The sequence below is a fragment of the Harmonia axyridis genome, chromosome 5, assembly GCF_914767665.1.
Source record: "Harmonia axyridis chromosome 5, icHarAxyr1.1, whole genome shotgun sequence".
Classification (NCBI taxonomy): domain Eukaryota; kingdom Metazoa; phylum Arthropoda; class Insecta; order Coleoptera; family Coccinellidae; genus Harmonia; species Harmonia axyridis.
This window is the reverse complement of record NC_059505.1, coordinates 23031110-23047516: the sequence shown is the minus strand read 5'-3', so window position 1 is coordinate 23047516 and position 16407 is coordinate 23031110. Positions and strand designations below refer to the sequence as shown.

The 16407-nt window shown below is 34.7% G+C and overlaps 1 protein-coding gene across 11 annotated transcripts in view; it reads left to right on the top strand.

Moving 5' to 3' along the window:
• The window catches only part of LOC123680275 (Ca(2+)/calmodulin-responsive adenylate cyclase-like), a 141472-nt gene that overhangs the window by 71369 nt on the left and 53696 nt on the right, over positions 1-16407 (top strand). For all 11 annotated transcript variants that reach the window (XM_045618082.1, XM_045618080.1, XM_045618089.1 and 8 more), the window contains 4 exons: positions 4441-4626; positions 5532-5810; positions 10687-10949; positions 11582-11831. In XM_045618082.1, coding sequence (XP_045474038.1) covers positions 4441-4626; positions 5532-5810; positions 10687-10949; positions 11582-11831 — 978 coding nt within the window. The remainder of the gene's footprint in view (positions 1-4440; positions 4627-5531; positions 5811-10686; positions 10950-11581; positions 11832-16407) is intronic.

The following is a 16407-nucleotide window of genomic DNA, read 5'->3' as shown; positions in this document are numbered from 1 at the left end:
TTTTTGTTCTTCATAGATTTCACAGCTTTTTCTATTGTATCTTCGTCGACGGTTATAGCTTATCATTGTACCTACAGTGCATCGTGTAGGTGAATTAGTAAGATATTGCTGTCTGTTCTCTCTTAGCTCTTGGGCGTAATGTTTTTTGCATGTATCCATTGATATTGGCTGTATATTTACATTGTGAAATGTTTCCTTCCTTAGTAACCGAATCAGGTTCCACGCCTCCTATGATTTTGTACCACACAAGTAACAGTCCATCTCTCTACATTTCCTATCCCATGTTTCATCTTTGTTCTTAGTTAATACGTCTTCATATTTACTTTGTTCTCTTCTGTATGATATGTAACCGCTGGTGTCTGTTTTACTCAGCCACTTATTATATGCTCCTTGTTTACTGAATTTCTGCTCTTCTAATTCTTCGTTTCAGGTTAGATTTTGGTTTTTATTGTTGGGATGGCTTTCTATTCCGAGGAACTCCATTATATTATGCTTTTTTTCCTTCGTTAGGTACTGATCATTTAGTTTTTGATTCAGCTGGTTATGAAATAGGGTTCTAATGCTCGCTTCACACAGACTATCAAGGTTATATTTATTTTTTCTTAGTTTAGTTTTTGATGTGGTATCCTTCGTTGTATGTCTTTCTATGTGATACCAATTTTTGAAATGAGTAAAAAATGGTCTGAGCCAAATCTGAGGCAAAAGACACAAGAATATATACTCTTGTGTTTTTTGCCTGCCATTTGTTATAGGATTACATAACCAATTATGGACTTAAGGCCCCTTGTGTCTTGGTGCCATGTGTATTTATGGATATTTTCATGGTCATAAAATCCATTTAGTATTTTCATTCTATGTTGTTCACATCTTTCTAGCAGTATCTGTCCACTATCGTCTAGTGTTTCTTCTCCGTACATTCCCACTATTTTACTATCCCTCATTCTACCTTCTCTGGCATTCAAATCTCCTAACACTACTATCTTTCTCTGGTTTCTTGAGGCTGTGGGGCTTTATTCAATGTAATTTATAAGTCATCTTTCTCTGTTTATCTTTAGTCATCATTAGGGCCGTACACGTCAATAATTGTTGTTCTATGTCCTTTGATCTTTATGTTCACGGACAATATTCGTTCGTTTATTGTGTTCCAGTTGTCGACTTTTTTAGCGTATTTCTTGTTCATTAGTAAACTGCGCTCCTTTGCTGGCTCTTTCATTTTTTTACTTCACTGTAAATATAGCTTGAAAGGTATTCAATTCCACTACCCCTTTTTTTTGTTTCAGTGAGTACCGCTCTGTCGATCTTCATATGTTCTAATCCTTTAACGACATCTTTCCGTTAATTTCTCGTACATTCCAGGTTTCTATAATCGTGTTCTTATTTCGGTGCCGGGGTCGTATCCGTTTATATCTACATTCTGGGTTGGGGTGCAGCATATGATTGCCACCTCAACAGGCTGAAAATAATACAAAAATCATTCTTAAAAATTATCCTAAGAAAAAGCAGAACGTACAGCAGTGAATGGACGTATAAAGAAGCGGAAGTTATGGATCTGGCACAACTATATGCATTTAAGACTCTGATGGATAATCATAAAAATAAAAATGATATAACACACTCTACTCATACATATCCCACGAGAATAAAAGGTACTCGTCCCACTACTATAAGAGCTGAAAAGACAATTGGCCAAAGATGCAACCAATACTTGGCTCCAAGAATATTCAGCATTCTACCTGAAGATATAAGGAATATCCAAAATTGTTATCAGTTTAGATACAAGCTAAAAATATGGATAAAAAACACCGAAAGAACACTGCTCTACAATATTATAAACTCTAAATAAATAATAAAATAAATGTGTGTATATATATATATGTATATGTGTGTATATATTACTTACCCGAATCTTGACCAACTACTCGATAACTGAGAATTTACCCGAATTGTGACATAATACACGGATATGGATATGGATCACCGAATTGCGACACTGAACCTGAATTGGACTATTCACACTGGATTGAGAAAAGACCGAAAATGGAATGATACTCTGCATCTACTTACCTACACATTAAGGCTAATGTAAAATTTTTTAATATTTGTGATTTCACTCACAGAAAACCATTTTACTTGGTTTTCTCTATTTTTTGAATATTCATTAGTCCCTCATATGTATGTTTATGTATATGTAAACTTTGATGATGAATATATTATTATTATTATTATTATTACGAGGCTGTTCATTGGTTTGTTAGCATTTTTCATTATTACTTGTAATTTGGAGCTAGCTCATTGCCAAAACGCCTTACTAGGAGAATCAGGAATTTATAATCAAGGTCCTTTAGCCTTTGATGACCCAACATCAGTCCTACAAGGCAGCAGGTTTGCTGTACCCTGGCTGGGGACCCTTACAAGGTGCTATCATCCGGGTCAGATGAACCCTGTTTTTTTTACCAGGTCATTACTCCCCCGATTCACCCTTTCTCAACCTGGCTTAGGACATACTCTGTGACTCCCCTGTCAAAAGTTATAAGCCTCGCAAATACGGGACTTCACATATACCGCCCTATATATACAAATATATCTTCATTAATGTATAAATATATAAAATATTATGAATATTCATTGATTGCTCAACAGATATATTAAAACTCTATAATATACATTCAAAATCTGCATTTATTTTGCATGGTAACAATTTCAAAAAAGGTGAGAATTAAGAAATGTTAATTCCGAGGTTAATTCTATTCATCGACTGGTTTCGATTGATGCATGAAGTTAGTACTTATCTCCAATTCGAAGTTGTAGATTTTCCGCTTCTTTGAACTGAATGCACCTTGTTTTTATCAGACAATGATTGTAATATCATATTTTATGATAATCAATTCTCTTTTCTTACAGCTTTCAAAGATGAAATGAAGTGAACTCTCGAGGATATATATGTAGATAAAAGCTTTCATTTCAATCTCGCAGGATTTACAAAGTTTTATACAACCGTTATTCGAATTCAATTCATTTCACCTGAAGTGAACTCACCAATATTATTATTGGTTATTTTTCATAGCATTTCACACTAATTACTTATTTTCGTTTATAATAGGAAATTCTCCTCGATGCGAGTTATTTCAAGTATTACAAATTTCAACTAAATGATTTTATGATTATTTCGAAGGAATTTATCAAATATGATGCAGAAATTATTCTTCATCAATTTTCAAATTTATTCTTCATTTCATATGTTGTTTCTAGTTCTAAAAAAACTTTTCCTCCTATCCTAAAATAATTCTAGTGTAAATATAAATGCAGTGAGAGGTTATGGCAAAGTAATTATTCATTCAAGAACTAGACTCTTAGTACGAAATATATCAAACTATAAATTAGGAAAATTTCCTTCTTTATTGATTGTGTCTCCTGGTGCGAAAAAACGCCATGTTTTTATAATGATAATATTTGTAATTTTAAAGTATCTATGATATTTACAGTTTCGGAACGATGGAACCCTTATTTCTATTCCGTAAATGTATTCATCTTTATTTTCTCTACAATTGCAATGTTTTCTTTAAAAGAGTTTTGAATGCTATATGATATTTTAAAAATTCATAAGAAATACTCCGTTATTGTCTAAAGGAGAATTACCTATCGAAAATATTTTTGTTTCATAATTGATGATTGCTAATTTAATATCATTTTTCGAGAGCATATTGAACTCATCATATGAATATTCATTCTTTGAAAATTATTTTGAAATTCCAAAAAATTATTTAAAAATTAGATGACAGTTATTTTATTTCCACTTTTCATCATATGAATAGCAATTATTCCGAATTAATTCAAAATGTTGAATATGAAGAAAGTACTATGTAGCCAAATAATTATTATTCATATAATAAAAATCAGAAATGGCATAGCTTTCATTTAATTTAGAATTGAATGCATTTCCATCGGTAAAGACCGAGTCAATACAATATTTAAACGTATCATCGAAAGATTTAACTCGATGAAAATATTGAGGACTGGAGTTTACAACGAATTGTTGAAAAAAACCAGAGAAATTGGTGTACCTTCCAACCTAAGATTCTCTCGAAAACTATATGGACTGAATGTTTAAAATTTGTTACAGAAGTTTATTGTGTTACCGTGTTTTAAAAATCTAAAAATCAGATTTTAAAGGCTAAAATTCAGGCAACTTATATACAAAAACTTTTCATTCGAAGTGAGACTGATGAATATTCATGAAAATCTGCTACAATTTCAAATTACATAAGAAAAATTATTTAAAAACATCTTGATGAGTTCTTTATAGTTCAAAGTCAAAAATTATCACTCATGTAGGCTCTTGCCAAAACTGTCTCTTTTTTTCACCAATATCTAGGTAGGTCTGCACTTGAATCGTTAAATTTTTTTATTTTGAATAGGTCAAAAGCATTCTCTACTTTTCAGACGAAGGTGACTGAGAGGTGTAAAAGGCCTTTTACAAAAAGACATTCCACAGTGTATCATCAAACATCAAATAGGGTGAACAAATACTTATCACAAGCAATAGACGCAAGGAGTGTTGATAGGGAAAAAACTGTTCATGTCAATCTATTTACATTGTGCTTCAAAGACCCGAATAAAGAAAAACAGGTGAGTTGTTTTCAATATAGGACGATATTTGAAATTCTTAAATTCTACTGGAAAGATAATAACACATCTTCACATTATAATATTGAAAACCACGATCTAATTTTTCTAAAGAATTTCACCTGACATTTCGCATACATCTGCAGAGATTTCTAAGTCAAAAATTATAATAAAACGCAGTTCGGATTATTTTAGGGTCGAGTTACAATCTACCATCCAAAAAAATCTGATAATTCTTACCGCAGGTGTAGGCGACACGTCAGAGACAGGGGCAATACGCTCTATTAGTGTGACGTCACACACCGCCATTTAAGTTCTCCTGTCAGTGTTCGGAATCCAAACAAATAAATTGTAATTCAAATTAGTACGGTGTCGTGGAAAGAATAAGAGTATTTAAGGAACGATTTCAGTTTTAATTGATAGACAGAAGGAACGGATTAATACCAGTAAGTTTGAATCCTGTATCATTCCCCAGTTTTTGTAAAAACCCATTGTTATTAGTTTGAACTTCAAGTTCAAACTTACTGGTATTAATCTCGTTCCTTCTGTCTACCAATTAATAGTAAAATCGTTGCTTAAATAACCTTATTTATCAAAATAAGCCAATTTCTTCATCGACAACGTACTAATTTGAATGGCAATTTATTTGTTTGAATTCCGAACACTGACGGGAGAACTAAAATGGCGGTGTGTGACATCATCACTAATAGAGCGTATTCCGAATAGATCGAGGCTAAAAAGTCAGAGTTAATTTCAGCCACAGACGTCTTCAAAGAAGGCTGGGGTTTAGCGATGCGATCGCATATGTTGTCACATATAGTAACTTGAAGGTTTCAATGTTCTCTATAGTATTGAATACAATATACCTGTTCTCCCCAAAATGCAAATAGAACAATTTTTTTTTTCAGTACAGAGGTGATTTAGATGTAGGATACAGTTCATCATTAGCTTGTGCGTTAGTACTTTTGATACTACTAGGAACCCTTCAAGCAATGATACTGCCAAGAACTGTTATTCTTCTACTGTTATTTTTGACGTCCTTCATCTGGATATCAGTGGTTCTTATGTTACTGTTGGCAGTTCGTCTAAGGTGGATCATATGGGATATATCACATAGTTTCGTACTCAGATTGGCAATAACAGTTTTTACTATAGTTTTGATATATACAGTAGCTCAAGTCAATGTGGTGAGTTTTGTCCTTATTATACAAATTATGTCATATATGTCCTTTAACTCAAAAATTAAAAAAGTATTACAAAAATGACATGTCAACTTCAGAATAGATATGGAATTATTGTGACAATTATCATAAAATATTGTGATAGTTATTCGTAGGAGCTGAACCTAATAATAATATATAATAATAATAATGAGTGAATGTTCCTCTTAGCGAGGAGTGAGAAGCCGACGGCGAGGAGAAATCCTACGCGTATAGGCAAAAGTCGCAAGGGGGAATAATAATAATTTGTTCAGCTCCTATGCAGAGGTAGCCACAATTGAATAGCGAATGATCTCAATGCTCAATGCCCTCTTCACGAATATAATGTCTTTTGTATACATACATAGGCTGTCCAAATCGTTTTGAGTCGGAACGACTGCAAAATCTTGAACGGAAAGTTCATACCTTATGAAATCAGGTTATAGCTCTAGGTTTGGCTTCTTTTGCATAATTTGCGAAGATATACAGTATATGGAAAACATTTATACAGGCTGTTCTAGTACCAATTAGACGTCTCTGGAGAATTGACAATTTTTGAAATCTGATAATTGAGATTATAGCTCGGGGTTATTCTATCATTGCATAATTTTTGAAGGTATACAGTAAGAGGTTGACGATCTAACAGGGTGTATCATTTCCATAAAGACGTTTATGCGGAAACTGTGACCTATTGAAACCTCGGACTTTAGGTTCAGGTTTTTTTTTCATAATTTGTGGGGAATTGTAATAATTCATGATTAAAAAATTATACAGAGTGTACAAATTTAGGCTTCCAATTAGATAATTCTGAACAATTAAACATAATGAAATCTGAAAATTGGGATTATAGCTTAAGGTTAGTATCCATAACAGATTGAACTGTACGATTGTGTTCGTATTGCTCTCTCTTTAATCGTAAATATATCGTAAAATTGCAGTTCATCTCAGCTTCGAATTTATTCAAGATTGTGTATTATCATATCAGAAATTGAGTGGTGTAAAGACTTTTCTACTGAGTTATGTCGGTGCAGCGGTCCAGCAATGGGAATTGAATAACAGTATAAGGGACAAACACTCCTGGACTTACACAGGCCAAGAAATTCGTGATGATTTCACCTACCTATGCCAGAAAACTCTTGAAGCTGTCCCGAGCTGAGCTTTTGGTGATTTTGGGACTGCTGACGGAGCACTGTCCGTACAAACATTATTTGTATCATCGTATGGGAAAGTGAGCAGATGAGTTTTGCAGGCTCTGTGGATCAGAAGCAGAAACAGCTGAACACATAATATATAACTAAAACGATGATCAATTCAAATTGTAGATAAGTTGGAGGTTAAAAAAATACGTACATACAAATTGTTATTTGCTTAATTGATTTCGAGACTCTGTGAAATATTTTGAATAAGTGTCCAGAGCTGGCTGGCCTAAGAACCATTCATATTGGGGAAGCCGGTCCTGGATACCCGTGAGGTAACGGCCAAGGCCCCTAAGGAGGTTGTCAGTGTTATCAAGTCCATTGACGACCTCCTTGAGTTTTCATGAATGAATAGGGTAAATAACAAAAGATCTACATGGTCGCAGTTCCCGGAAGGCTTACCGAGCCACAACGACCCCAGTTCAAATAATAATAATATGTCATAACTATAAAGTTCCTCAAAGGAATAAATATCAAGCATTACTGATATAACCACTAAGAAGCAGCCGAAAAACTAAATAACGTTTTGAATGAGTGGAGTGTTCTTTACACGAATGCACAGTCTTTAAGCTCAAAGTTTGATGAACTTTCAACTTTCATCAAGCTGAATAAACTTTCACTCATTCTTATATCTGAATCATGGCTGAAGCCTGACATACCCGACTCATTATTACACCTATTACTCATTATATAGAAGCGACAGCACAACTACCATAGGCCATGGTGGTATATGTATATACATTGATCAAGATATTGTCAGGTCGTCCTCCATTACCACAACAGTTTTCAATACCCCAAGAATAGATAATTTGTTTGTTCATGTGATTTACAAAGGTTGTCCAATTAGTATAGGGTGTATTTATCGACCTAGGGCTTGTGCATGTGATTCTGATTTTTTCAATAATCTATCGGATATGTCGAAGAGCAGGGAAAATGTTTTTGTTGCGGGTGATTTCAATTTTCCGGACCTCAGTTGGCCGTTGACATCGCACTCGACCCGGAATCCTCATCTTCGCTGAGATGGTTCGAACTTCAAATTTTTCTCAGCTGGTTACTAGACCTACAAGGTTCAGACAGGGTCAAGTACCATCACTTCTCGACCTAGTTCTTGTCAACGTTCGCTGTCTCGTTTCAGATGTTGAGTATATGCATTTGGCAAATCGGATCATGTGGCCGTCGTATAAAAACTTCAGTGCCACACGCATACTAAGCCACATGCAATTATCAAGAAAAGTGTTAGGATTTTGGAATATGAAAATATTGACGAAGAACTAGTGAACATCCAATGGAGGGAATGTTTTTCGGGCTTGGACGTTGATGACATGTGGTTGGAGTTCACAGGTATTCTGAGTCGTGTGCTGACTGCCAACACTCGGTACAAGGAAGTGAAAACAGTCTTGGCCAAACCGTGGATAGACGACAAGCTTCTTAGAATGGTTGGACAGAAGAGAACCCTGTGGCAAAGATATGTTAGAAATATATCGACAGAGAATCACAGTATTCATCGCAACTACTCCAATATGCTGTCCGCATCCATTCAGGAAGCCAAGAAGCGATATGAATCAGACATTTCCAAGTCAAAAATAAGAAAAAATCCACAAATACGTGAGGTCGCTTCTGAAAACCAACTAGCCCGAAAGTTAGAAACTCACAGGGTTTGATATCCAATTGTGAGGCGGAAACTGCGGAAACTCTGGCTGAGAACTTCTCGCATTTTTTTACGGTTTAAACCTCTGGCCCTATACCAACCATAGATGTCAAGAGGAATAATGAGGAGATTAATCATATCTTGTTCAGTGAGGAAGCTGTCTTGGAACAGGTCCGTTCCCTCAATTCAACATCAGCACCAGGCATGAAAGGCAATGAATTTAAACCATAATAGAAAATTTCAATAGATTAGCTTTTGAGCTAATCCATTGAAATCTTCTATTATAGTTTAAAGCTTTCCTAGGTGAGAGACAATTTAGCGTAAGAGTATCAGACAGCCGATCGAGTTTCCATCATGTTCAAAGTGGAGTGCCACAGGGTTTGGTTCTGGGCCCCATTTTGTTTCTCGTTTATATTCCTAGAATGCTGAGAGCCACATGCTCACAATATGCTGACGACAATGAAAATATTTGGCAACCCAATAGGAAGAATGTACTGCAGGAAAATCTGAACAGGATAACTGATTGGTGCAGGGACTGGCTCATACCCATCAATTTGAAAAAATGTGTCGTGATGCATATGAAAAAAAAATCCCCAAGTGTGAATACAGGTTGGGTGGACACGTTTTGAAAACTGTTTCGAGTCATGAGGGCATGGGCCTCACTGTGAGTGACGACTTGAGTTGGTCTGATCACATTATGCACATTACAAACAAATGCAGACGGATGATTTACCTTATTAGGAGGGCTTTCAGTGGATGTGATGTGGGCCACTTATGTGAGACCACTTCTCGAATTCGTTGGACCAGTGTGGCACCCTGGCCCTGGTCTTAAACGAGATGTTGAGCTTCTCGAAGGGATTCAGAGACCAGCTACACTTATTCCATACATAAGAGTCCATCCTAGTTATAGTGAGCGTCTATGCATATTTGGCTTGAACACCTTTGAAGACCGACGTATGAGGGGGGACCTCAAAAACAGATACGATCGTTGCATGTCAGACCGAAGGTTTTAGGTTGTGTTGTGCGGGTTCATTGACTTTCCTCTCTTCTCGTTGTCAATTTCACCGTTCATTTTGTCTATTTTACCAATAATTTTTTTGTTTACTAGAATATTTTGTATTCTGAGCGGCAATAGGTTTTTGCCTTCGCTCTCAATCATAACAAATAATAGTTATAATAAAAAAGTCATCATATGTGTGAAGAGGCCATATCAATAAATCAATCTCATTAACATTATAATATAATGTATAGAACAGGTCAACATAAGAAAAAATATAATCAAAGAAAAAGCATATTATCATAACAATTAATTAAAAATAGTTCGAACAATATACGAAACAAAAAGAAAAATTCCTCAGTGCTCTAAAAGCATTTATCAATTAACATTAATTAACATATCAAGCTTTACAAAAATGCATCCATTCGGAACAAGTTCTATATTACAAAAACGGCGAGACATGTCGACTTTAGAATTAAGGGGATCCAATTTTGTATTAGGTTAAACAAAGAGAGCTTGCTTCCTTTGTTGAATCTACAACAACATTGATCTTCCTCCTTGTAATGAGTTTTTTATTTTCTAGTTATTGGGCATAAATGTCCCTTACAGACACGCCAAGATTATATTCAAGGTTTTCCAATAAAGGACGATATGTGTTTGAAACTTCAAAAGATGCCATTTGATTTATATTTCGAATAATTCGAAAGTTCACTTTTTGATAACTTCTCACTATTCCTCATAATATTTAAAAATTAATAATGGGTACTCCATGTGATCTTCATGAAGTACCTATTTAAAATGGGCCTATTGTGTTGAATTAGTAAAATTTTTGGGAAATTTGAACCAAATTTTATTATATTCAATACCGGAACACAAATAGGAATACAAAAGTCAAAACAAAAGATTTGAAAAATGGGGCAACGATGAATCAGAAATTTCGTCTTTAATTAAATTTTCGAAGCATATCATCCTTATTGAGAAGAATATTGCAAGATATAAAATTCAATTCAATTTACTTTTCAGTTCACTTGCCGATATGAAGAACTAACGAAATGTAGTAAAAACTTAACTACATCCAATGAAGTATTTGATAGTGATCACAGAGCTTGTCCATTACCACAGTATATCGTTTTGTCTTGTGCCGTTGGGTACTTGGCTGTTGCAGTTTTTTTGAGGCTTCCTATAGTACTCAAAGCTTCCTTACTCTTGATGATGACAACTGGATATATTCTCCTGATTGAATATTCACATGTGGAACTTTTTTTGTGTTATGATAAGAGAATCAGGTAAATGGTGGTATTTAATCCAGAATTTCATAACATTGATTCTATTTATATCGAAAATTATGAAAAAAATCATAAAGATCAAGAATAACTTATTTAGAAAATCCTTGAAGACTGCATTCCTTTCAAAAAGACATATCATATCGATCTCAATATGATGACTGATGAGGATTACTCGACGATTGACACTCTTTTTCCTTAAATAACACCATAACAGCAAGCATCTTTCATAACGCCCTCTTATAAAGCCCCAGTATAATCGTCGAATTTATTTTCTAATATTATTTTCATTACTTCCCAATAATTTCATTAATCATCATTTCATTATTAATTACTTGAAATTTTGGAACATTAACGTATGAAGCACTGCAGTCGTTGGTTAGATGACTCTTTCAGTCTTGATAAATCGGTCAGTGATTTCGATTACTTTTTCGGTCGGTTGGTGACTTTACCATAGAATAGTTGAGTATATATCCCAAGCGCTGTCGTTCTTCCGAGAGATGCGCAGTTCTAAATGCCAACTCCCGGGCAAGCAGAGATTCACTTCAATTAGATATTCATATTTCATACCCATGGTCTTGATATAATCACTTTGATTTGAGAAAAATTATTGAAATGATGACACTTCTCTTTAGTTATCTAGGTCCTGTGATACCTCTACATGTGATGAGTGTAGTACAAGTGATAATGTTTGTACTAGCTGTCCTTCTTCATGGACGTCAAGTGGAGTGGACAGCTCGATTGGACTTCTTATGGCAGGTTCAAGCTAATGAAGAGAAACGAGAAATGGATGCACTACAACATTCCAATAAAAGAATTTTATTTAATTTGTTACCGGCCCATGTTGCTGCGCATTTCTTGGATAATCAATTCAGGAGCAATATGGTGAGATTATATTTTGCTACCTATATTTATATTTACAAAAAAAAATTAAAAAGGCTTGTGAACCTAATGCCATGCTAGCTGATAAGTAGGTAGTTAACGACGCTTGCGGATTTTGTGGTAATACGTTGTTGTTAAAATTAAGAATGTGTATTCACCCTAAAACAGGTTTTCTGACCCCAAATCAAGGATTAATTTCCTTAACAGGTGATTCACGAACGTTCCAAATGGGATGTCATAGCCCAACCTTAAACAATGTTGTGGTAAGGAATACCATTGCACCTATTCAGGGTTATTCACGAGTGCTCCATTTCAAATCATTATTTTTGACATACGATTCCATCATCTGAACTTGCTGTTCAACTTATAAAATTTCGATTTGTCCATACACATAAACGAACGTGGATAAAATATTAATTTTTGAAAAGGAAACAATAGCTAAGTTTAACTGAGGGACGAAAACATCTATATCATCAGGGCCGCCGCCAGGACCGGCACACCGGACATTTTGCCGGGGCGCCAAATTTTAGAGGCGCAGTCAGTTAATGAAACAAGAAAATTTTTTTGGAACAAAAATTTTTTCTTAGTGAAAATACCACTCTTCGTAGTAAAATAATAAAATTGCCAAGAAGCAATTTTTTTTCAAATAGAACAGGCGCTCTCAACTATAGTTAAAAAAATACAAATAGGTACTAAAATGCACTTTTGAGAACTACGTCGTCTTTTTACTATAGACTTATAAAACGTCGTAATTTTAAACAATGAGGGCAGTTGTCAGATGAAGTCGACAAAACGTCCTTTGATAAATTTGACAAGAAAATTTCAAGATAACATTCACGATTTCATAAGAAATGGAAACCATGCCTGGGGAGAATAACAGAGGCTCCTTCAAAGAAAATTCAAATAAATTAGGCAAGGTAGGGTGGCGAAATTTTATTTTGCCGGGGCGCCAAATGTCTGGTGGCGGCCCTGTATATCATTTTAGTGCTTTTGGTTAGGCCGTTCATCAAGAAAAGAGATCATGATACTGCACATTATTTCCTTCTGAAAGGCTTGCCTCGTCCAAGATTCTCAGCTACTGGGGTGAATTATGAAGAACTGGAATTTGTCACAGTATTCAAACAACTCAAAGAACTAATCGAGTTTATCCCTCCGTTGAACTCTTGGAGGGTGTATTTTATTGTGATGATTCTCATAATAATGTCATTCGTATGTTCGAAGGCTGATCGAATTTTGGTAAAATTCGCAGTAAAACTATATAAAACTTCCCGCTTTCACATTAACTGACGCTTTTTCACGCCATCACCCAGTTTCAGGTTCATGATTCACCATAGTAATAACCGGTAGGTAGCTCAAAAGCCATCGTGACAATGTTTATTTATCATGCCATCATTTGGCTTGATGGAACGCTCGTGAATGACGTCGAATCCTTATTATAAGTGATTTGACAAAAAAACCTAACACTTTTGGAGATAGAATGTCTCTCATTATCTCGTTAAGCTATTGCTAAATGATAGATATTTAAATTTCGGTTAAACTAGCTGAGGTGCTCACTTTCATTAATCATCGCAGCATTACTTATAGAATTGATAGTTATTCGTTCAGAAAGTATAGTATAATTGCATGTTGTGTATGTTATTCAAATACAGATTTGGAAAATTCACTCAAAAACCTAGGACTCAGCGTACAAATCCCATAGTCGCTCTGGTTCCAATGGAACAGTGGAAGATTCGAAACATGAGTGCGATACCATATCAAATAAAAATCTTGTCTTCGCGAACGGCCGCTGGCAAGCTCGACCTGCGTGCTCGATGAAATTAGTAGCAATCCAAAAGTGATTTGCATTCGACCATATCGGTTGGAAAATTAATTATGTTCAGTTTACAGGAGAAAATTCAAATAATAAAATGGTATTTTGGTGGTCAATCAATTCAGGAGACAATAAATTCATTCATTGTTGCCTTTGAAGGTAGGACGATACCTTCAAGATCCGCTGTTTCGAAAATAATTAAAAAATTCGAGACATGTGGATGTTTACAACAATGTAGTCATTGCAGAATTGATAGACCTACATACCAAAACCATAAATGAAAATCGTCTGAATAGAGAGGTAGATGTGTTGAAACCAGAGAACCTTCTTCGAGTAATCGAATTGCAGAACAAGTCGATATGAGTGATAGAACTGTTCGGAATATTTTGAAAAGAAATGGTTATCGATCTTATAAAGTTAAAACAACTCAGAAGATTTTTCCAGAAGACCATATAAATCGAATTGAATTTTGTGAAACGATGATGGAAAAAGAAAATGAAAATAGTTCATTTTTGAACAATGTCTTATTTACTGATGAGTCATCATTTTCCTTGAATAGAAAACATAACCCATCAGTAAGATATTGGTCTAGAAAGAATAAACGTCTGAGTATTCCTGTGCGTACCGATTATCCTAAAAAACTTAATGTTTGGACTGGAATACTGCGGAATTACATCATTGGGCCATTTTTCATCGACGGTAACCTAAACGCTGCAAAATATTTGGAGCTTTTTTTAGAAAATAGAATTATTCCGACAGTTCGACAGCTACCAATTGACTTCGATCTTGTCTGGTTTCAACAGGATGACTGTCCAAGTCACAAAGCACGAGCAGTCACACAATATTTCATGACGACATTTTCTGACCGTGTCATTTCTACAAATGGCCTCCCAGGTCACCTGATTTATTTCCCAATGATTTTTTTCTTTGGGGATATCTGAAAATTTTGATTTATGGGCATGAAATTGACAGAGCGACAAATGTTGTTGAATTAAGGTCCAAAGTAATCAAACTTTGTGCTAAAATAGTAACTATGCCGAATCTGTTCAGAGAGTTGAGATTATCTCTTTATAATAGATTTGGCTACTATTTGGCTCAACAAAGTGGTTTATATGAACATTTAATTTAAATTTGTCGATCTCTCAGTTCTTAGAATTTGTTTTTTTGTTTTTCAATTTTTTATTATGTAGAATTTATTTCATTTTTAAACCAGTTATGGCGAAAAATAACCTGATTCACTCTGAGGAAATTATTTGTTGCATTTATTGTGGCAAATAAATTCCTCGCATACACACAACAAAATTATCGTAATAACATTCAAATCAAACCGATACGGCCTGACGTCCTACACACCACGTTTGGAGTGCGAATGTTTACTGATCGCGGTTCGCGGACCGTCAAAACTTCAGAACAACACATCCCCACTACGCCTGCCAGCGGCCGTTCGCTTTCCAGATTTTTTTTTGGTATGGCATCGCACTCATGTTTCGATTCTTCCACTGTTCCATTGGAGCCAAAGCGACTTGAAGATTTGTACACTAAACCCGATATTTCCGAGTGAATTTTCCAAATCTGTATATATATGGTTAAGGGAATAAAAAGGATACTCTTTATTCTACGCCGAGCTTTCGCATTTTCTTAAATGCTTCTTCAGGGCTTGTACAAATAATACATGTAATCAATATTTTAAACAAATTAAAATCACAAATTACTGAATGTGAGATTTATATAAATATACATCTAGCCATAAACCATACGTTAAAAATAATATACGATTATTTTTCTTTCTTTATTCATGGAATTTGCATGAACACAAAAACGACATATAAAAACATCCAATTTTTTTAGTTTTTTTCGTGTTCAACCGAATCTACATCTAACAAATCTTTTATGAAACGTTTACACTCCTATATGTTCCTTATTCTCTCTACTTAAAATAAAAGCCATTCATTTTAAACTTTTTCATCAAATAACTGTATATGGTACTCAATTTGTTTGTATCTGTCTTTTTGTTCACAGTGTTTTTCTCTTTGTTTATATTAATCATTTATTCATTATTATATTGTATGTTTTTATATGTCGTTTTTGTGTTCAAGAAAATTCCATGAAGAAGGAAAGAAAAATAATTGTATATTGTTTTTAACGTATGGTTTATGGCTAGATGTATATTTATATAAACCCCACATTCAGTGAGTTGTGATTTTAATTCATTTAACATATTGATTAGATGTATTATTTGTAGAAGTCCTGAAGGAGCATTAGAAAAAATGCGAAAGCTTGGCGTAGAATAAAGTGTAACCTTTTCACTTCCTAACCGAGTCGATAGACTCTCAGTACCGTATCTAGGGCGTGGCAAAGGTGGCACTTGCCACGGGCGCAAGGTCTGCAGGGGCGCCCAAAAATATCAAGAGAAAAAATATTGGAGCAGCAGACATAATAATTCGAAAGAACACAACTCGGTTTTCATGTATACGCCTCGCAACGAGCAATTACATGATTATTACCAATTCGATTGTTCTCACCTCATACTGGGTTTTCCTAAAACGGAGTTACGAAAGATAATATTCCTTGGATATTTAAAAAAAAAAAGTTCCATAAACATGAGCCCGCAAACGCTTTGTTTTCGAGATACAGGGTGTTTCTTGTATATTCATACTTTTGAGTGATGCTTATATTTATCATTATTGTGAGTCATAATGTACATATTGGGATTAATAAACCTTATTATTATTATAAGTTTATCAGATCTTTATTAATCTTCGCTACAGA